This window comes from Microtus pennsylvanicus, chromosome 1 (genome assembly GCF_037038515.1).
Source record: "Microtus pennsylvanicus isolate mMicPen1 chromosome 1, mMicPen1.hap1, whole genome shotgun sequence".
Classification (NCBI taxonomy): domain Eukaryota; kingdom Metazoa; phylum Chordata; class Mammalia; order Rodentia; family Cricetidae; genus Microtus; species Microtus pennsylvanicus.
This window is the reverse complement of record NC_134579.1, coordinates 191,901,204-191,923,373: the sequence shown is the minus strand read 5'-3', so window position 1 is coordinate 191,923,373 and position 22,170 is coordinate 191,901,204. Positions and strand designations below refer to the sequence as shown.

Here is a 22,170-nt window from a genome sequence, read left to right as displayed (position 1 = left end):
CCAAAGCTCTTTAGTGTATTAGCAGTTTCAAAAGTGATGTTTGTCCAAGAACTACCAGCAGCTAGCAATTATAAAACAGTATGTGCTCTGATGAGATTGGAATTCTTTTCATTTAAAATGTTGTACAATGTTATAGTAGACACATCGGAATACAGATTGTCAGCAGGTGATTAAATTGTTATTTAGATTATTATTTCCATGGATATGTAAATAACATTTTAAATTCATTTCAGACACAAGTATAAAATCTGCAAAACAAACAAACAAAAACAATTTTGAGAATCTACTCTTGGTTCATATGGAGTCTTCTACGCTATTCTTCATACTTTCTTATTCACCTTTGATCCTACACTCATTGAAGAAAGCATTGAACAGAAAGAGAAACGGCTATATAATCCATCAAGAAACAAAATACTGTCTTATATCTTTGTTAGGTTTGGATTAAGACAAACAAGACAGTTAATGTCACTGTTAAATTCACAGAGGTTATCTGAGAAACTATAACACTGTACACAGGCTTACATCTCTCTCTCTCATTGACATATATTTATATATGAAAACCAAGACAATTACACCCAATAAGAATAGTTGATAAGACATTAAATAAATTTAGTTAATATGGTTTTAGGAGCTTTAAAATCACTTAGAGAATATGTTCAATGCAATATGAAATGAGAATATGATAGACAAGGCTAAGAATTTTTATGGAGACTTAAGAACAATGAAAATTAAAATAAATTAAAAATGAGAAAGTCTATGGCTAAAAAATAACATATATAAAATTTATTTAATGGGCTTAGTGATAGATCATATTGACCTGAAGAAAGAAGTAGGTAGTGAATTTTGGTGGAAAGAAAACATCAAAAATAAAGAACAAAGAGATCAAAGTAAACAGTTTGGGTAGATTGATTTAAACCTACAATACACATACAGCTGACTCCTATTAAGAAGACAAGGAAAAAATGAGGCACAATAAAATGATTAATAGAAATATTTCAGAATTACTGAATGATAGTAATACAATTTATGTAATATGACAGTATAAGGATATCCATAAATTTGTCTATGAAATTATAAATGGAAATTTTTATTCCCAGAAAAAAGATACTTGAGAAAATCTATAAAGTAATGCCATTGCAAACAAAAAAAAACTTCAATGAAGTCATAACTACACTGTATGTAGAAAACAGTAAATTGTATAATGCTGCAATGATATTTATTCTTGAGGTATTTAAATTATATAAAGTTAGATAGCTATTAACAACATGTAATTCATGAGGTATATAAAGGCAGTTGAGGTATTCCAATGCTCTCACACTTCTCCTGAAGGGGCAGAGCATTAATGAATATCATATTTTGGTTAGGTCATAGATGTATCCTGTATCCTTCATCAAAGGATACACTACACTACAGTGTAAAATAATACAAAACAAATAAATAAACCTAATAAGAAAGGAGGCAACACAATGATAAGTACTGAATCCAAAAGAATAAAAGGTAAAAAGAGAGAGAATAAAATAGACAAATAGACGATGTGCACTAAATGATTGCATTAAATATAAAAGGACTAAATACTCCACAAAAATATAATTAAAGCGAGAAAACTAACTTTACTAAACTTTGAATTGTAAAGAGGCAATTCTAAGTGATAAACATATAGACAGTTAAAAGACAAAAGATTGGAAAATAATATGACATGCAACCATAAATAACACAATGCTTATTTCACAGATTTTAACAGTGATCAAAGTTGAATCAAAGGCAACAAGCAAAAAACAAACAAGGATAAAACTATGTAAGGGATATAATATAATGGCTGAGTTTCTGTTCAGTGGAATAATTATAAATTTATATCATATTAAGCAATTCTCAGATATTTTCACTTTTACTTTGGCTTTTTAGACTTCTTTCTTTTAATTATACACACCAATGGAAATTTTAAGAGCATATGTAGTATGTGTCTGTGTATGCACTGAAATTTTTTGGTGGCTATAAACTATTAAGAGAGCTTGCTCTGACTACTTCCTAAATATAACCCCAGTAGCACAGATGCTAAGAGAAACAATTAATAAATGAGACCTCCTGAAACTGAAAAACTTCTGTAAAGCAAAGGACATGGTCAACAAGACATAATGACAGCCTACAGAATGGGAAAATGTTTCACTAACCCCATATCAGACAGAGTTATGATCTCCAAAATATACAAAGAACTCTAGAAATTTGTCACCAAAAGACCAAATAATCCAATTAAAAAAAAATGGAGTATAGACCTAGACAGAGAACTCTCAACAGAGGAATCTAAAATGGCTGAAAGACACTTAAAGAAATGTTCAACATCCTTAGTCATCAGAGAAATGCAAATCAAAACAACTCTGAGATTCCATCTTACACCTGTAAGAATGGCCAAGACCAAAAACACTGATGACAATTTATGCTGGAGAGATTGTGGGGAAAAGGGAACACTTCTGCATTGCTGGTAGAAATGCAAGCTGGTACAGCCCCTCTGGATGTCAGTGTGGTGATTTCTCAGAAAATTAGGAAACAACCTTCCTCAAGACCTAGTAATACCACTTTTGGGTATATATCCAAAGGATGCTCAATTGTGCCACAAGAGCATGTGCTCAACTATGTTCATAGCAGCATTGTTTGTCATAGTCAGAACCTGGAAACAACCTAAATGTCCCTTGACCAAAGAATGGATAAGGAAAATGTGATACATTTACACAATGGAGTACTACACAGCAGAAAAAATAACAACATCTTGAATTTTGCAGGAAAATGGATGGATCTAGAAAACATTATTTTGAGTGAAGTAACCCAGACACAGAAAGACAGTTGTCACATGTACTCACTCATATATGGTTTTAAACATAAAGCAAAGAAAACCAACCTACAAACCATAAGCCCAGAGAACTTAGACAACAATGAGGTCACTAAGAGTGACTTACATAGATCTAATCTACATGGAATATAGAAAAAGACAAAATCTTCTAAGTAAATTGGTAGCATGGGGACCTTGAGGGAGGGTTCAAGGGAGAGAAGAGAGTCAGGGAGTGAAGCAGAGAAAAATGTAGAGCTCAATAAAAATCAATAAAAAGAAAGAAAGAAAGGGAAAAAAAGAATTTACTGGTCCAAAAAAAAAAAAAAAGAGCTTGCTCTCTAAGAATCAACTATTTATCCAAAGGGTAAAGATGGGACTTAAAAGCATAACATCACAATATCATTGTAACTTTTATGCAATTCCTGATATTCAACCTTAAGCTACAAAAATGAAATTTCAAACTGTTAAATGCAATATATGAGTAAGGGAGAATATCTAAAAGGAAAACAGCTGTGTCCTCAGCCCTGAGGAAGTTTTTAATCTGCCTATTTGAATAATTGATATAGGGAAAAAGAGCACAAATACAGAAGATTTGCATGATGAATGAATTTCTAGTTGACATATGTGGAGAACTACACTTAATAACACAATAGTCGTTCATTTCATAGGCGTGGGGAACATTGTATAAGCAAAGTTGTAACTAATTTTAAGCCTCAAAATCTTGTATAGCAAGTTCATAAACACATTAGAATTGCATTCACAAGTAATCACAAACTAAACAACCCCAACCCATTTGCCAATCGATAGATGTATTTGTAAGCAATAAATCTGTCCAAAAGCTTGAAGTTGAAATTATTTTCAACTAACTGATAATCATCAACTTTTAAAATCTATTCGATGCAAAAATCCAATTCCAAACCCAATTAAGAACAAGAAATAAGAAAGATTAGGGAAGAAATGAATGAAACAGGATCTAGAAGAATAATACTCAGAATCAAATGAAGAGAGAATTGTTTCTGATGAGAAATTCACTGGATGAATGGGAGCATGAACAAAGTAATCCCACACTAGCTCTAAAATGCATATAATAAGGGGTTCTTTCTTTAAGGGGGGACTCACAGATCACAATGGGAAATAAGAACAGAATCCAGCATCCAGGTGTGAGAGGGGAGGGGGGGCACATCATTTTGGTACCCAAGGCCATGCCCAACCTGGTCCAGCCTCTCAAAGACCATTGGCTGAAGGAGATTCCCTATCATTTTCCCCTTTTGTCTAAATAAGAGAGTTCCAAACCCAATATAAAACTACATACAATAAGAACAGATATCAAGTACAGAACTTAGAATTACAACCAGCATAAACAATACCAAGCAAGAAACATATGCTAAATGTTTTAATAATTATTTTATCCTAAGGAGTCTAAGTCCTGTATTAGAAATGGCTTGGTTAGGCCATAACAGGAAAGTCACTATGACTATCTAGTCTTTAACCCCATGGAAGACCTGAGAAGGGAGATAATATTACTTGAGTAGGCAGGAAGTGCAATCAAGCAGCTTCCAAAATGTGCAGTAAATGTCAGAGACAGCTGAATACCTGGGCAAACACCCAAAGTCTCATTTGCATTGATGGAGCAACCAACTTTAGCTAAGGTTTAGGGTAACTGGCAGACCATTTTCAGAGGCAAGAAAATTTTCAAAGCCATCTTACCCTGTCTTGGCAAGTTTTGGCAATCTTTTTTCTTGTATCCTGCTTGCCCAGTCTGGACACTGTGTATTTTGTGATTATGCGTGGGCAGTTCCTTGCTCAAAAGCCACTTTTGTCAAGAAGGAAACCAGCTCCAAGTGGAGTATCTTCGGTGCTCAACATTCTCTTGGGAATAGATTGGTGCTACAGGAGCAATTGTGTCTCACGTCAACAGACTCCTATGCTATTTAAATACTATATTTTACAGTTCTTTGAAGTGGTTGAAGATTATGTATCTATTCAGAATACAATTTCTATGTATCTAAAGAACCTGATTAGCCTAACTATAAGTGTGACGAACATGGATGACTATTGACCTATAATACTTAATACCTTTATAACTTAAAGATTATGACTTTATATTAGAATGTTACACAATATTTGAACAACTGTGCAGCAAATGAGGGTCATGACCTCAAAATGTAAACAATGTATAAGTATCTTGATCAGGGGTAGAAATGTATATTGCAATCTGATAAATATATCCTAATATTGTGTCAATATACAGGATGTCTTCAACAGAGGTAGAAACATGCTTGCATACAGTATGACAAAATAACATTGCATAGGTATAAAATATTGTAAACAGAAATAGAAGCATATTTAATATAACAAATATAATTTGAATTTGTTTCAATATACAATAATCTATACCAATGTAAATTGTCTATAAATATCTCACAAGTATTCACTCTATTACTCACTATTATTATTATATCTACCTATTATTCCACTCAATTTTTTTAGTGAAATCCCAAGGCCTACATAATATCCACCCCCAACTCAACCCTATACCAGTTATAATAAACCCTTATTGATGTCTCTAACTCTGAGGACAAACTTTGCTGGGAGAAGGGCATCATCTTACAGCTGTCATGGGGAGATAATCTTTTTATGGAATTCTGTAAAAGTAAAATTAACCAAACTGATAACCCTCTAGGCCCACAAACCAAGAGAGAGAGAGAGAGAGAGAGAGAGAGAGAGAGAGAGAGAGAGAGAGAGAGAGAGAGAGAACACCCAAATAAATGACACCAGGAGCAAAAAGGGAGATGTAACAACAGAACCTATGAAATCCAGAAGATCACCAGCAAATAGAAATGTAGGATTCCGCCTGTATGCTGTGAATACCATTTGTTAATAAAGAAACCGTCTTGGGCCTGTGCAGGGAATAGAGGCAGGTGGGGGAAACTAAGCTGTAAGCTGGGAGAAAGAAGGGCAGAGTCAAGGAGAAGCCATGTAGCCCCCTCTGGAGACAGACCCTGGATATAACTTTACCCAGTAAGTCACAGTCAAGTGGCGAAACACAGATTAATGGAGATTTGATTTAGGATATGGGTTAGCCAGAAATATGCCAGCAAACAGTGTTTTAAATAATGTAGCTTCAGTGTGATTATTTTGGGGCTGAGCAGTCAGGAACAAACAAGCAGCTCTCTTACAACAGAATACAAGGAAGACTCATATTCCAAGAAACTGGAGAATGTCCATGAGTTTCTAAATGTATGAGGTTTACTGAAATAAAGTCATAAATTATTTATAAACAGGTCCATGAGGAACAATAAGATTGAGAGAGTAGATAAAATTATCTCCTGATGTGGGATGCCCTTCTGTATGTTGTGATATGTCTTATTACCATTGGTTAATGAAGAATATTATTTGGCCAATAGCCAGGCAGAATAAAGTCAGGTGGGAAATCCAAGCAAAGGTATAGCAAAAAAAAAAAGGCAGAGTTAGCAAGATACCAGAAACCACTGGGGAAGCAAGATGTGAGGTAACAAGCCAGGGGTGTTGTGGTAAAATATAGAATGATAAAAATAGGTTAATTTAAGTCATAAGATCTAATTTAAGTTTTAAGATTTAATAATAAGCCTGAGCTAATAGGCAAAACAGTTTATAATTGATATTAAGCCTCAGAGTGGTGTTTTTTTTGGGGGAACTAGCAGGCATGAGAGAAACCTTCAGTTACAATCTCCACAAAAAAAAAAAATTCCGGGAACAGTTGTGCTGAATTCTAATACTCTTCTAAGGATCATCTGGCGCTGACACTTCTTAAATTGTTCCGTGACACAGGGAGGGAAGGATCCCCATCAAATTCATTTGGTGAAGCCAGTATTATCCTGATATCCAAACCAAGTCAAGACACAACAGCACGAAGAAAATATACAACTTAATAGCCCTGATGAAGAAAGACACAAAAATTCCCAACAAAATACTTGTATATGAAATTCAAGGACAAATCAAGAAGATTATGCATCATGACAAAAGACAAAGGAGCTTCATCTTTGCATTGCAAGGTTGTTCCAAAATGAACAAATGAATGAATGCAATTTACCATGTAAGTAATCTCAAGGATGAAATTTTCTGATCATCTCCATATATCAGAAAATGTATTTGATAAAGCTCACTCTGCCTGCATGATGATGTCTTACAGAAATTAGAAAAAGACAAAACATACCTCAATTTAATAATAGGTTTATTCAAAAATCAACTGACAGTGTTATACTAAATTGGGGCAGGGATTGAAAACATTTCTTCCAAACTCTGGAAGACAGGGGTTACTACTATCTTCATTTTTATTCATTATTGTGCTCAAAGTCTGATATCAATAAGACAAGACAAAGATATAAAAGGAACAAAAACAGTCAAGAAGGAAAATTATCCCCATTTGAAAACATCATGATGCAATACTTAAACTACTCTACAGATTTTACCAGAAAAATTAGATTTAGTTAAATATTTTCAGTAAAGCTGCAGAGCACAAAATTGGAGAAAATGCTGAGAACACCTGTCTGTGGGCTACCCAGCCTGATTGATCAATTGACAATACAACCCTTGCACATAAAGTTTAGAAAACATTTCAGAAGGGAGGAGGCAGAAAAAATGTAAGAGATGAAGAACCATATGTTTGCTACATAATATTGTCTGTAATATATGACAGGGAAACTATACTAAGGACACCTCAACAATATGGTTACCTAAACAGGACTTGAAGAATACTAATACTAATCGACATGCCAACATGGATGAGGGGAATCTCACATGACCCCGTCCCTAGATGAAGAACTATGGGCAACATCAGTCTTCTCCAGCAACAAAGCTCCCCACTAGGTTACCCAGTCCCAATCAGTCAGTCATAAACACATGTAAATATGACAAACTCTAAATGAATGCAGGAGGTTTGAGTTTATTATCATTAGCAAACTAATTTTTATTGGTTTATTGCCATTAGCAAGCTTATGGATAATAAACTGTATACACACAAAAAATAATTTCTATGTATATTGGAAGCAAAATGTTGAAATCTGAGAGGTGCTGTTTAGATAAGAACAAATTACTAAGTGCCTACTAATAGGTACTGCAAGAGAAAAAGTAACAAAGATCTACAAAATGGAAGGGGGTATACTATGCGCAGGGAAGACATCATTCTCTCAGATAAACCTGTATCCCAAATGTTTGTTTGCCTTGCTGATTGGTTGGTGTGGTAGTGAAGCATCTTAATTCAAAATTTTGTGTAGAAATGTAAAGAATTCAAGATAACACTGAAGCATAAAACAGGAAATTTCACTAATAGGGAAGATGTTTGTGCCACTTAGAACAATCAAAGATACCAAAGAAATATGAAGAATCTTTTAGAACTAAAATATAGAAGGACTGGATCTGACAACAAAGATATTTATAGGCTTGTGATACCTGTGAAAAGGGAATCAGCAAGATGCACAGGATGGCCTTTCCTCTATACCTTACAGAAGTACTGATGTGGAACATGAGGGAGGAAAAGGACTCTTAGTGATAGAGTACATTCTTATAAGAACTTTGAGAAGTATTAAATTTTCCACTAACATTTAACGTGATTTCCTAAAGTCAAGCAACTTCATTTCTAGGCATGTTCTCAATAGAAATAGACGGATCCTGTACCAAAAGATTTAGGCCAACATTATCCATAGTATAAGAAATGGATGGATCTAGAAAACATCATATTAGTGAGGTAACCCAGACCCAGAAAGACAAATGTCATATGTACTCACTTATAAGTGGCTTTTAGATGTAAAGCAAAGAAAACCAGCCTACAATTTACAATCCCAGAGAACCTCGACAAATATGAGAATCCTAAGAGAGACGTACATGGATGTATTCTACATGGGAAGTAGAAAAAGACAAGAAAATTGGGAGCATAGGGACCATGGGAAAGGGTTGAAGGGGAGGGGAGTGGAAGGGAGGGTAGCAGAGAAAAAGGTGTAGCTCAATATAATCAATGAAAAAAGGAAACTGGACCAAGTTCAAGGCTTTACACAGTACAGTGGACAAATGAAAAGAAACAAAAAATAAATATATAAAAACAATTTACAAGTCTTGTAGTAATAGGAGCGGCGGGGCTGCATCCCCAGCACCCCGGCCGCCTGCTAGCTTATGCCCCGAAATAACAACACACAAACTGTATTCTTTTAAACACTGCTTGGCCCATTTCTATCTAGCCTCTTCTAGGCTAATTCTCACATATTAATTTAGCCCATTTCTAATCATCTGTGTTGCACCCCAAGGTGCGCTTACCGGGAAGATTCTAGCCTACGTCCATTCTGGGTTGGAGCTGAATCGCGTGTGTCTGCCTGGGAGCAGGGCATGGCATCTCTCCTGAGGCGTCTGCTCCCGAGAGGAGAGCTGTCGAGTCTGAGCTCACTTCCTCTTCCTCCCAGCATTCTGTTCTGTTTTCTCCACCCCCCTTGTGTTCTAACCTATGAGGGCCAGCCAAGCAGTTTCTTTATTTTTTTTAACCAATGACCTTCCTCCATCAAAGTCTCAAGACACAATGTCGAAGTGAAGATGGAGAAGACACGAGGGGATTCTGGCATGGTGATGATATAAAAATCCATTGTCTTGATTTGAGTAATAAGAGGTCTTAAGACATGATCCAGGTTTTTTTGAACTTACATCCCATGCTTGCCTCAAAAACTGAGGCAATCTTCCCACCTCAGCATCCCAGATTCTGACATGAACCAACACTCTGGCAACCTGAATAACACACAGAGGTACAGAGATTTCCCAAACGTAAGTGAATGATCAATACATTTATAATTTAGGTGATATGTGCTATAGTTTAATAAAGAAGAGAAAAGGCAAGAAAACAACACAGATCTTTCTCTGTTTCTACCACATAATACTTGAGAATGGGTAATTTAAAAAGAAAAGGATTCTTACAATTCTGGATACTGGGGATCTCAAGAGCTTGGTGCGAGCAACAGGCACTACACCTTATAACATGGCAGAAGGTGATAACAAGCCACCTAGGAAGGCTGGAGGTGACACCCAGGCACGTCTATAACAACCCACTCTCGGGGTAACTCAGCCACTCCAATGGCTGCAACACTAACCCCTTCATGGGAATTACACCCCATGCACTTAATACTTTTTACAAAGCTCTGCCTCTTCATATAGTTACCCTGGGAGTTAAGCTTCCAGCACATGAATTCTGAGGAGAAACTTTCAAACTGCAACAAAATTGCATTTATCTTAAAGCACTCAACACAGCACTATCCTTATACTAATCCAAGACCTCATCTAAGCCCACAGTGCTGTAGGCTTACACACTTACTCTCTTTCCTTCTCTACACACTCAGCAAATAAAGCCTTTGCATCTCTTTTACACTTTTATGAGACATACCATATACACCTTCATCTCAGTAGAGTAAGGTTAACTTGTACACAGTCATGAACAAGAATGACCCCCCTACAGAATGTTCTCTGAGCATCCTTGTATGCCCCATAGCCAAACACCTTCCTGAAGTTTGAAGTGTCGACTTCTAAGGCATTAAATATAAAATAATGTAATTTCTCTTTATTTTGGAACCTCGTGTGTATAAATATAGTTAGAAGAATGCTTTAACATTTTTTGGAAACAAATGCTCTTATGCTTTGTATAAATATTTTTAAAAATGTTTTCCAAGTCGTGCTTAGTGTGAGTAGAGATGAACTAAAAATGTGTAAGAACAACTGAAACTTGTCACCAGAATGAAGTGGAACCCTGGCTCCACGAGCTGGAATTCCTTTCGGTCTCAATTGCCTTGCTTTGGATAAACTCAGCTGGTCCTTGCGTAACAAGAGTGATGTGAGAATAAAGTGACTTGTGTCCTTTTTGTTAAGAGTGAAGTGACTCATTACACACGAAAGCCTGAAATTAGAGGGCCCAAAAGTACCTGCTGCAAGATACATTTTAGAGACGCGAAAACCAAAAATGCTAAATACCTTGCCAAGAGTATCAATCATTCTTGCATCCAGAACCCAAACCTCGGATTTTAGGTTACAAATTCTGGGCTCTTTTAAAAAAAAAATGAGTGGATCTTCTTTTTATCCTCTTTCTTTTCCTTTTCTCTCCAAAAATATGTCACTTAAACCTATTTTATTTTAAATTACAATTTGCCATTTACTTCAATAAATATATGGTGTGTTTAGTTTTAAAAGCTTTGCCTTAGAGGGGAGAATGTTTGGGAATTCACTATGACCTCTTAGTTACCTGTTAGTTCTGACATGAGTATAGACATTAAAAGGTTTCCCCAGAGATGCTGGAGGCCAAACCCAGGACCTCACAGCTGCTAGACCAGTGCTGACCCCTGACCTCTCCTTTGTCTCTGTGTTTCAAGTCTGAGAAGGCCTGTGCCCCATAATTGTCTCTCGAAACTACACACAAGCACTGAGGTATCAGGATCGGTTAAAAAGAGAGAGAAATATGTATGAGTTGTTGTATTTATAAGCTTTTGAAGCATCTTTATAGTACAATGACTTTTAACAGAAGAGAAGAATGTGTCAGATTGTCATTATGGCCCAAGAGAGCCATTCCATAGACTCCCACTTCTTTTTTGTTTCATCTGAATTATTCCTCTCTCTAGGAATAAAAAGACCCCAGGAAGGAGGAAATAAAGCTACTAGATGTGTTCCATGATGACTAAAATTTCCGAATTGAACTAAAAGCCAAACTGAAATCGTGTTTTCCTTTCTTTGAAAAAAATGAGGACACTAGTGTGAAGGACGGAGAGAGAGGCCACAGTGTGCCACACCGGAAGCAACTCCTCTGAGAGTTAGTGACCTTTTCTAAATCGAGGCATTCTTTAGACCTCCATCGTGCCGGGCATCTCCTCTCATGAGAATGCTGTCTACACTTGAGAATGACTGAGTTCTTTCTTCTCACTGCACGCAGCTGGAGACTGGTGTAATGAGAAAGGGAAATGAAGGTAGGTATTTGTTTTTCTCATGGAAAACCAAGAAATGCATAAATCATATTGAAACAGAACGAACATCAGTTGTTGGTATACCTACGATATGAACATATTAATATAATGTTTTCTAAATAACTGATATTATGATTTAAATTTATTTTAAATGTTTGCCTAAGACATATAGTTTCCTTCAAGACAATCTGAGAAAATTATAAGCTCTCTGTGTTTCACTAATTTGAAAAATTAAGCGTAACTGAACCAATTTTAAAACAGGTAATTTAACTGATATGTTCAAACCAGTACAATATATAACATATATTGGTTTAGTCAAAATGTTTTCATGAGCACCACAGCAAGTTAAGTGAACTTTGGTCTTGACAAAGCTCCTCATTCTATACTGAAGGAAATCAAGTCTTGAGGGCCATTCATGCCCCAAAGTGACTGAAGCTGGACCGTTGGGTTTTCTCTGTTTTCCTGTCCATGACTCTTCTAGAGTGTTCTCTCTTTCTGTCATTTTCAAAAGCTCATGAAATAAAGTCAAAGCCAAATGGAAAGCCTTCTTTCCTTCATCTTCTAACTTTGTTTTCAACGTCAATACCACACAGTGTCACAAACATAATACCAAAATGATTTCGGCTGTAAATGTCATAAGCCTATAGGGAAAAGGTGAACAACTCCACTGAATTCATAAAAACTGTCTTTCTCCTCTACATTTCAGGTTTTCCTTTTAGAAGCATTCATTTGTTACACTTTTTATCTAAATTTCCAGAGATTTTTCTCTGAGAATGTACCAATGTTTTGCCTATTTGTACAGATGTCAATGTAGATTTTTCCCAGTTTTATAGATCTGGAAAATCACTCCTGATCTTTCGTATGCAGGTCTACTTCATTCTTTTAAGTAACAGTGATATTTTATTAAAAGAATATAAAATAATAATAATCCATTTATTATTGGGTTCAGTTAGTTTTTTATTTTTTGTTTGTTTGTTTTTCAAGACAGTGTTTCTCTGTGTAGCCCTGGGTATCCTGGAACTCAGTGGCTTCAAACTCAGAGATTTCTTTCCTCTGCTTCCCAAGTGCTGTGATTAAAAGTGTGCACCATCACCACCTGGCTAGTTTTTGACTTTTATATGACAAAAAATGCAAAACTCATTACATTTTTATGCTAATATGATAGAGTTAAAGGGTATGAGAACCATTGATTATTATTTGCTCTAGATATCAAGATCTGACCAAGCTCATAATTGCATCCCAACCTCTGCCTGGGCTCACAGAAGCATGCTCCTTATCCCTGACCAGTTGTGGCCTGACATCCCATACTAGACAGAGGAAGATACAGAATCCTAACTCTTAGGTGTTCCTTAGATGGTCACACCAATTGCTAGAAAAAAGAAAATTAAAGCAAATATTACTCTAAATATTATATAAAGAAAACCCACCAAAACCTCATTGTCACACTTCATTTCGTTCATCTTCCCCTTACAGATGAAAGAGAGAGGGGAGGAGAGAGGAGAAACAATTTAGAGAGGGAGGGAAAGAGGAGGGGAAGAAGGGAAAAAGGAAGAGGAGGGACAGAGGGAGGGGTAGGAGGCAGAACTCTTCATGCTGGACAAAACTACTGGAGGCCTGACTTCAGCTGTCAATGTCATACTCTGTACTGTACATAAATCTTAATGCAGACTGTTGTTGATAGGATTTAGAGTTTTTAATATTGAGGTCTTTACTGAATATTATTAAGAATTACCTGTGTTTTACAGATTTCTGTGTGCTGTCATGCTGTTTTTAGGTTTATTTGAAATGAAAAGCCTGTTCCTTACCATCCATTATTCGACTATGGATTGTAAGCCCTTACTTGGCAGAGATGCCTGCTGGTTCTAGACACAGAGAATGTACCAGTGTCTGGAGAAGGATAATTGAGCTACATCAAAGGCAGCCAGTCAGATGAGCCAGCATGCCTATATCAGGGCTCACAGCCTCACGGGGGATACACAGCCAACAGCCAACTCTCCAGAAGGTTTTCCTCCCCCTGAGAGTCCGCCCAACTTTGTTATCAACTTGTTTTCAGCTATTCTGTAAAGAAAACCCAATTGGAGTAGAAGCAATGCCAAGGAAAGGAAAAATATAGGCTCTTTAGAATAACCAACAATTACAATAAAGATGTTTGTGTTATAACATTGATGTCTCATCTCCAGGAAACAGAAACCACACCCCTTTGCTGTTTCAAGAATTGCTCCAGCATGGAGGCGTACCACTTTACAGGAGAGAAATACGGCAAGGAGGAGGAACTTTCCCAGCGGAGTGACGGTCTTTCTGGGGGAAATTCTCCATACCCACCCAGGGCTCGTGATTGCTTTTGCTTTTCCTTGGTGATGTGATCATCTTGGAGGTAGAATCACATGGGTTTAGCTAAGTAACGGTAAAGCGTGGAAAGAAGTGGTGAGATTGACTGGCGAGGTGGAGAACTCGGCCCTTGCTAATGGCTCAGCACGAAATCTCTTCAGAGCAGATAGATCATGGGATGGAAAGGAAAAGCCACCAAACAGCCGTCAAGACAAGGAAGCCGAGGCCCCCACAAACTCACATAAGTGATCCTTGAAAGTTCTGGAACCACTGTCAGGAGCTTCCAGACAGAGGGTGCTCCCCACAGCAGGGATATCACGTTACATCAGAATTCAACTCATCATGGCTGCCAGTCCTCCTCAAAAGGCTGTTGAAACCCCGGGCTGCTTTCAACACTCTCAAAAGGTTCTTCCTATAACTTGAGGGATGCAGAGGAAAACCCTAATGCATGAGTTGTATTCTCCATCTCAGGCTGGAGAAGAAGTCAAATTATGGCAAAATCTGGGCTCTTCTCAGCGCGCTACTCTTTAAAATTGTCACTGCAAAAGAATACCAACATTTTCACCCTGATCATAGTAGACACCTAGGTGGATAAAAATTCACTTCTTGCAATCTAACTTGCATTCAGCTGTTTTCTTTATGTAGCCTTTTCTTCTCACTGTCTCCCTCCCCAACTTGTGTGTGTGTGTGTGTGCGTGCGCACATGCTTACGCATGTGTTCATGTGGAGATCAGAGCTTGAACTCAAGTGTCTTCCTTTATTGCTCTTTATCTTGTTTTTGTTGTTGTTTTGTTTTGTGAGACAGACCCTTTTCCCACCTGGAGCTTGCCTATGTTGGCTAGCTAGCAAGCCCCCACCATCCCTCTGTGTCTGTGCTTTAGGTACTGTGGTTATAGATGCGTGCTGCTATATCTAGCTTTTATCTGGTTGTGGAGGATCTGAACTTGCTCAGCAAGTACTTTCCCCACAGAGCCACCTTCTTAGCCCCAGCCTTTTTTTTTGCATTCACTCCAGGTTAAGAAACATACTGAGTAGCAACAGTAGTTTCTTTTTGATACTTTGTGAATAAAAGCTTGATACTTTCACACATACATATGAATAAATGTTTTAAAACAAAGCAATCCCTCCTCCCAAAAAAGCCAAGCCTCTGGTTGAAACTAAAACAGTATAAAAAGCTTGGCCTATTTTGGAACCCATTCTCTTTGGAAGGATAACTTGCTTATCTTAGATATAGTAGGAAGTGCTTTAGTCCTTCCTCAAGGCAATGTGCTAGACTCTGACTCCCCATGGGAAGCGTTACCCTCTCTGAGGAGTGGATAGGGGTGAGATTGGGGGAAGGTGGAGGGAGCAGGAGGAGGGGAGGGTGTGGGAACTGGGATTGGTATGTAAAATTAGAAAAGACTATTTAAAAAAAAAAGTTTGGCATACAGGGATGTTAGAAATAATCTAATCCAACCAGCTCCTCACACAGATGAAGAAACAAGGTCAAGAATAACTGAATAGCTTAGTGTCCGTCAGCTAGTTGCTGCCTACAAGTCTGCTCATCCTGTTCTCTGGTCCCCATTCACTGCTTTTTCCCCCTCTTTTTTTTTCAGATTTCGTGTAATCACTCTCCTAATTGCATGTTAACCTGTTTAAACGGTTAAATACTCCTTGGAGGCGGGGCTTTAAGTGCCTTGATTTAACATTGAAAGATTGACACATTTTCTTCTTGCTAGTCAAGTTTCTAAATATGCCTTGTATCTAGACATTTAGTCAGTTTGGATCTCTACAGTTACTTTCTTTTTCTTTTCCTCAAATCTCATCATCGAGCACTTTAAAGTCTACTAAGAAACCAAGTAGGCAACATGTCATGAATGAAAGCAAGGATGCTTCGAGAATCATGAATGAAAGCAGGGATGCTTTGAGAATCATGAATGAAAGCAAGGATGCTTTGAGAATCATGAATGAAAGCAAGGATGCCTGGAGAGACCTGGTGCTGAGTGCCCGCCCAGGCCATTCTTCTGGGGAAAGTGAGTGAACGAAAATGTTGGGAACACTAAGATGCCACTTCCAGAAAGTAGTTACAGCAATGGCCTCACCACTGTGCAAGGGACCAGGCAAATCTTCAAATGCCAAAGTTTTCTTCCTCCAGGAGGTGTACCTACTAAAAAAGATTCCTACTTTACCAAATAGCTCTTTGGGATATGTGAACTGAACCCTCAGGATGGCGAATTCTTTGGACCGTTCATGGACACAGAGGGTTCCATCCTACGTTACATATATGACTTCAGCAGTGTGAGATAAACCAGATAAAATAGCTATTACCTCCAGGTGGTATCACAGGAGACAGTACTCAGGAGACAGAGGCAGGCAGATCTCTGTGAGATCGAGGCTAGCCCGGTCTACAGAGTGAGTTCCATTACAACCAAGGCTAAACAAAGAAACTTTGCCTTGAAAAGCGAAGAGAGAAAAAAAATAGCTGTTACCTAGATAATCTCAAATCTTCTCTGACCCTTAAATTTGACAGCTGTCTTTTATATAATGAAGCCCTTGTAGACATGGCGTTGGATAACTTCTTGCTTAATAAATTCCTTCCAGCACTATGTTCCATGAATCAACAAGCAGTTTCCGTTGTGATTTGAGCTTGGCAAACAACAAGTTAGAATAATTACTGGGCAGAGGCCTTTCCAGGTGGCACATGCCCACTTGGGGAAGCTTGGTCATTTCACTTTTGCGTGTACGACATCCTTTTGGCTGAAAAAGAGCACGAGCCGACGTTTGGAATGCCCTTGTCTTGATCATTGACAGTTTCCAGGTTATATTTTAAGCTGGATTTAACACCAAAAACATTTCTCAAAGCGGTTAAAAAAATTTCAGGTTTAAAATTACTTAGATAATTTACAATGTATGTTGGGTGAATTCTCAGCAAACAGTTTTAAGCTCGGGTTTTTATTCCACCCCAACAATGGGTGGCTTTGTGTTACACACTGTGGAAGGTGTTAAAAGGTGTCCTGGTGTCATTATTTTCTTTAAACTGATGCCTGTCTCTGATACATCTTGGATTTTTCCACCCTTGTCCTAAGTAACTTTCTTCAAAAATTAGTTTCTCCAAGTGACTGTTGCCGAAACAGCCCTCTTCCCTGGTTTCGGCACACACTAGTTAGTGGGGCCCTCGGAAATCAGACAGTTCAGTCAGGTAGAGAGCCTTATCAAGAGGATTTGGATTTGGAAGTTGTCGCTAGTTAACTTTGAGTTTCTGCTTGCGATAAAAAGGACTTCATTTTACTAGAGCAAATGCCAATCAAGAGGGAACCCCTGACACCCTTCTTTGTTTCAGCAGCCAGTAATAAAAGATAAAGCTGAGGAAAGGGAGGAGCTGCAGTTATGCATTTGCAACACACAACGTCCTTGTTTTCCCACCGGGCGCTGCAGAAAAGCGATTGTCCACTCGCAGCACATCCCCTGCAATTCAGAGCTAATATTTTTCCTGTCCTTAACGAGGTGCTTTATGCAGTTAATTCTGTTAACCCCTTCAAGTGCACTGTGTGTTTGAGCCTTGCCTCACGGTGCTACTGATATGACCCAGTTTCACAGGTTTCTAGTTCTCGGCATTGAGAATGGAAACTTTAAGGAGAGCGAGTTAGAAATTTTGGAGCGAGGGAATGGTTTCAAACAATCCTGTCTCATTTGCTATTGCATAACTCTCAGATAAAGAAGTCCATGTTAGCTGTGTATTGTGTGAATTGCTCTTATAAAAAAAAAACTGAATGCTAGACAGGGCTGATTCTCAGCAAGGTCCCCTCAGACACGTAATAATGTGTGACCGAAAATGTCAGCCCTGTGTTCAACTGTGACTTCTGCAGCAGCTACCGTACACAAATGCATGTGTTTGGCTTGTGTTTCCTTTCTTGCAATGGTGTCTCTGGCCAGAGCACATGCGGAGCTGAATTTTTAGGTGATTAATTAGTCCCCAGGCTCCATCACTTAAGTCTCTAATTAAATATCTAACTCGACTTTCAACCCATTCAGGAAGAGATAATTACCCAATCTTACAGTGATAATAAAGTTTTGTTTTCCTTTGTAAATAATAAGACCTAAATCACTGGCCACATAACTCTGTACTTACATCTCCTCTGTTAGCTTTGAGACTGAAAATAGGTTTTTTTTATAAATTGTAGCAAGATGATAAAGTGGATTTTTTCCCCCTCAACAATTCACCCCCACCCATTATTCTGTGTTCCCTCTCACTACCAGCTGTTCCTTTCTGTTCTACCACTGTCTTCAGCTTGAGGTCTGCTACTGACCAACATGACAAACTCAAGAGAAAAAAAAAAGACAGAGAAAAAAACCCATAAAACAACAACAAACCAACCAAGCTGATTTTCTCCTCTACTGGTTCACAACCCTTCACCAACATTTTCTTGCCACGTTCTACCCAAAACGACCCAATTCTAAAATTAACAACGGAGAAGAAATATTGCATTTATTTAAAAATACAGAGGAGGGGGTCTCCTCCATGGGGACTTAAAGTGCAGAGAATTGCCAGGAATCTTGCTAGACCCTGCTGCCCTCAAAGAGTTAATTCAGGGCAAGTGACAATGCTCAGTCAGTTCGCTTAGAAAAAAAGGAAGGAAATTCAAAAGCTGGTTGCTGTAGGAACAATCACAGACAAAAATAATATAGATACACACACACAAACACACATGAATAGAGGTCCGGGTCCATTTTCAATAAAAACCAAAACCAAAACCCTGGCGTCTCCCTGTGACTCTGTACTCTCAAGGAAAATCAACTTGCGCTGAAATTTGTTGTACATACCTCAACCATTAAACAAGACATTTAACCATAGTGGCAGTTCTGTGACCTTTGAAAGCCGGGGAATCTCTGAGCGGTGTGGTTTGTTCATGAAGACTTGTGCTGCAGAATCCAGCAACTTCATCCAGGATTAGGAGGATAATTATGTAAATTTTTAAAAGAAAAAGAAAATACTTTAAAAAAAAAAAGGAAAGAACGAAAGATACGCCAAAGCAGTCAGAGAGCCCGAGAGAGAGAGAAGGGAGGTAGAGAGCCAGGCTCTCTCTGGGTGAGGGCACCACTTTTCTCCCAGACAAGTGCTGGGACAGAGCCGAGCTTGCTGCAGTGCCCGGAGCAAGCGACTGGCTGGGTGAGCAGGCAGCCGGCCTGCGAGGCTGGGAGGTGCTGCTGTCAGTTGCCACAGGCAAGGAAAACCAGAGACCAATCGGCTTCTGCGCCGGCAGCTTACTGGAGTGGAGCCTTTTCTGTTTATGTTTCCTCATTTCAAGAGTGACGTCAAAGGGTTTAGTTTTTCCTCTGCATGTGCTATTAATTTTAAAGTACTGTACTATGGAAAGGGTGTGTGTGTGTGTGTGTGTGTGTGTGTGTGTGTGTGTGTGATTAGCTGGGGTGCCCCACTCTCAGGAGAACCTAAGAAAGATTTTTTTTAATATTCAGAAACAATTTTTTTAACAGTTTAAATACCTTGGGGTTAAGTGTTTAAAATAATTTCAAAAAACAAAAACAAAACACGCTGAGCCAAGCGATAGCGGAGAGCTTTCTGTTTTGCCATGGGTGAGTTAATGTGCATATGCACACTCGACAGCTTGTGGCTTAATTCTGAGCTCGTTCATGTTTACCCTTACCTAAAATAATGAATTGTTAATAAATATCTAGAGCTAAGCATGTGGACTTGGGCAAATGAGCCGGCGAACCTTAGCAGGACCTAGGAAGAACAGAATCCACGTGGCCCTGGCTGCTGGTGGCCCCTGCTTCTCCCACCTTCCCACAGCTTCTGAGGCAAAGCTTCGGGATTATTAAAATAGGGAGATTCCAGCTCATTCCTCACAAAAGTCCCTGAAGAGGCAGGACACTGTGAGGCCATGCAGACATGCCCTCGCCTGAGTGCACCAAGGTACAGTTATTTAGGGACACCTCCTCTGCCAGGGGCCCCAGCTAATCCCTGCATTTCTCTTCCCACTCTTGGAAATCTCTGTGGTTCCCATCTGTTGTTTCTGCTTCCCCCGGGTCCTCCCCACTCCATCCCCACTCTGGATTCTATGAGGAAAACCTATTTTTCATTTCCTCCTCTGCCTTTGGGCTTCATGTCTTTCCCTGCTAATCCCACACTGCTGACAGGCTTAGAAAGGGAGCACGTGACTCATCCAGTAGAATCAGATGTCTCTTTTGATCTGGGTGAAGATGATGTTTTAGGGATAGACACAGTACTTGAAAAGACCCAAGTCCCTTTTCAGAAATGAACATGATCTTTTATTGTTTGTTTTTTTTTCTTTTTGGAGAAATAAGGTATTTATTTATATGATTTTAGGTACTAAGGTTTATAAACCCAGCGGATTCTAATCCTAGTGATGAAGACACGTAGTGAATATAGTACTTTCTTTCTCATAATCTGTATTTTGGTAGGTGATTAAAGAATCGATAAAAATCCTGTATAATATCCTAGGACTTGGGAGGCTGAGGAAGGATGGTCATTAGTTCAATGTCACCTGGGGTGACTAAGTGAGATTCTGAATTAAAAACAAACAAACCAAAAAACCCTAACACTAAAAATAAAGTAAATATGCGAATTTTAGGCTGTATGAAAGACTTTAAAGTAAAGTAAGATAGGAGCTGGAGCTGCGTGTAGTTCATGTGTAGTGTGCTTGCTATTTTGGGTGTCATGATCTGGGAAGCACTCTGATGAAACAAGTTAGAGCAGAGGTCCGAATGTGGGCAGGGAGCATATCACATGCGCCTCTGCATTCCTGGTCCATGCCTGGCATAGTTAAAGACTGGGAAAGGGAGTTGGACGGCTAGGAGAGTGAAGAAAGAGGATGTGTGGGAATGGCTTCATGGAGCTATGCCTAGGACCAGATTAGGAAGAATGGGACGTGCATTCCAGAAAGGGGAGTCCTAAGATAGACTTCTTCTGAGGGTAAGCAAAAGCATTGGACCAATGATGAATCCCACTGCACTTGGGAGGTGATAAAGTATCATAGCCTGAACTTGGATAAGAGTCATGTAGAGGTGAAAGGTTCAGATTCTGGGAGGCTCTGTGTGTTTGCATGTCGAAATGGCACAGCTTAAAGACTTACAGTACAAAAGGGGAATCAAGAACAACTCCCTGGAGATTGGTTTGAGCAAAGAGTCATAATTTACTAATACAGGGAAGACTGCTTGAAGAATCATTGTCCTCATGAAACTTGGATTCTTCTGCCTAGAATAAGTTTTCTTAATAAATGTAAAGTTGTTTAGGATATGGAATGGTAATATATTGTTGAGAATATAAGAAGACAGTAGGTCAGATAAGAGTTTGTGGTCAATCAAGTATCCCAGAAAGGTCTCAACGTGAGAGGATATTGGGGTTCAAAGCTGAGGTTGGCAAAGGAAGAGCAATGAAATGGCATTCAGACAGGAGGAACAGCATTAAATGCAAAGGCTCTGCGGGGTGAATTGGTTGGTAAGGTACAGATGATGGCAATGGCACTAGGTAAGCCATGTAGGGTTTTCTAAGTCACTGTAAGGAGTTTAACATTTACTCTCATTGAAATGGAGCTTTAAGTAGAGGAATAAGAAGACCTGATTTAATTTTACCATGGTCCTTCTGGCAGTTATGTGAAACCAATATGGAAGAAAGGAGTCTAACAAAGAAACTGTTGTGCTGAGTCAAAGATCATGGTGGTATTGACTAGGATGCTCTTGGTGGACATGATTAGAAGTGGTTGCCTTTGGTATACATTGTGATGTTAAAGGCAATATTACAGTAAATGGATTGGATTATACACCTAAGGGAGGGATTCAGCAAGAAGAAGCAATGGTTTCCTCTAAAATTTAGGGTTCGGCCAAGTGGAAAGAGAGCTAATACTAATTAAGAGACAGCGGTGGAAGGAGTTTTGAGGTGAAGATAAGGGTTTAATACTTTAGCTTTTGCAGTGTGATTGCTACATAAAGATAACGGTTAGGCAGTTGACTAGATAAGGCCAGAGTTCAGGGTACATTGTAGGCTGTCCTCATGACTTTGTAAGTTGTTATTTATACATATGGCCAGCAGTAGACCAGAGTGTTAAA

The 22,170-nt window shown here is 38.6% G+C and overlaps 1 protein-coding gene across 2 annotated transcripts in view; it reads right to left on the bottom strand.

Moving 5' to 3' along the window:
- Pde7b (phosphodiesterase 7B) overlaps positions 1-19,314 on the bottom strand; it is a 314,676-nt gene extending 295,362 nt beyond the window's left edge. Inside the window, exon 1 of one of the 2 annotated variants that reach the window (XM_075947938.1) lies at positions 18,907-19,314. In XM_075947938.1, coding sequence (XP_075804053.1) covers positions 18,907-18,927 — 21 coding nt within the window. In that variant the 5' untranslated portion in view covers positions 18,928-19,314. The remainder of the gene's footprint in view (positions 1-18,906) is intronic. The other variant, XM_075947946.1, reaches the window with a different exon arrangement.
- Between the last annotated feature and the right edge of the window lie 2,856 nt (positions 19,315-22,170).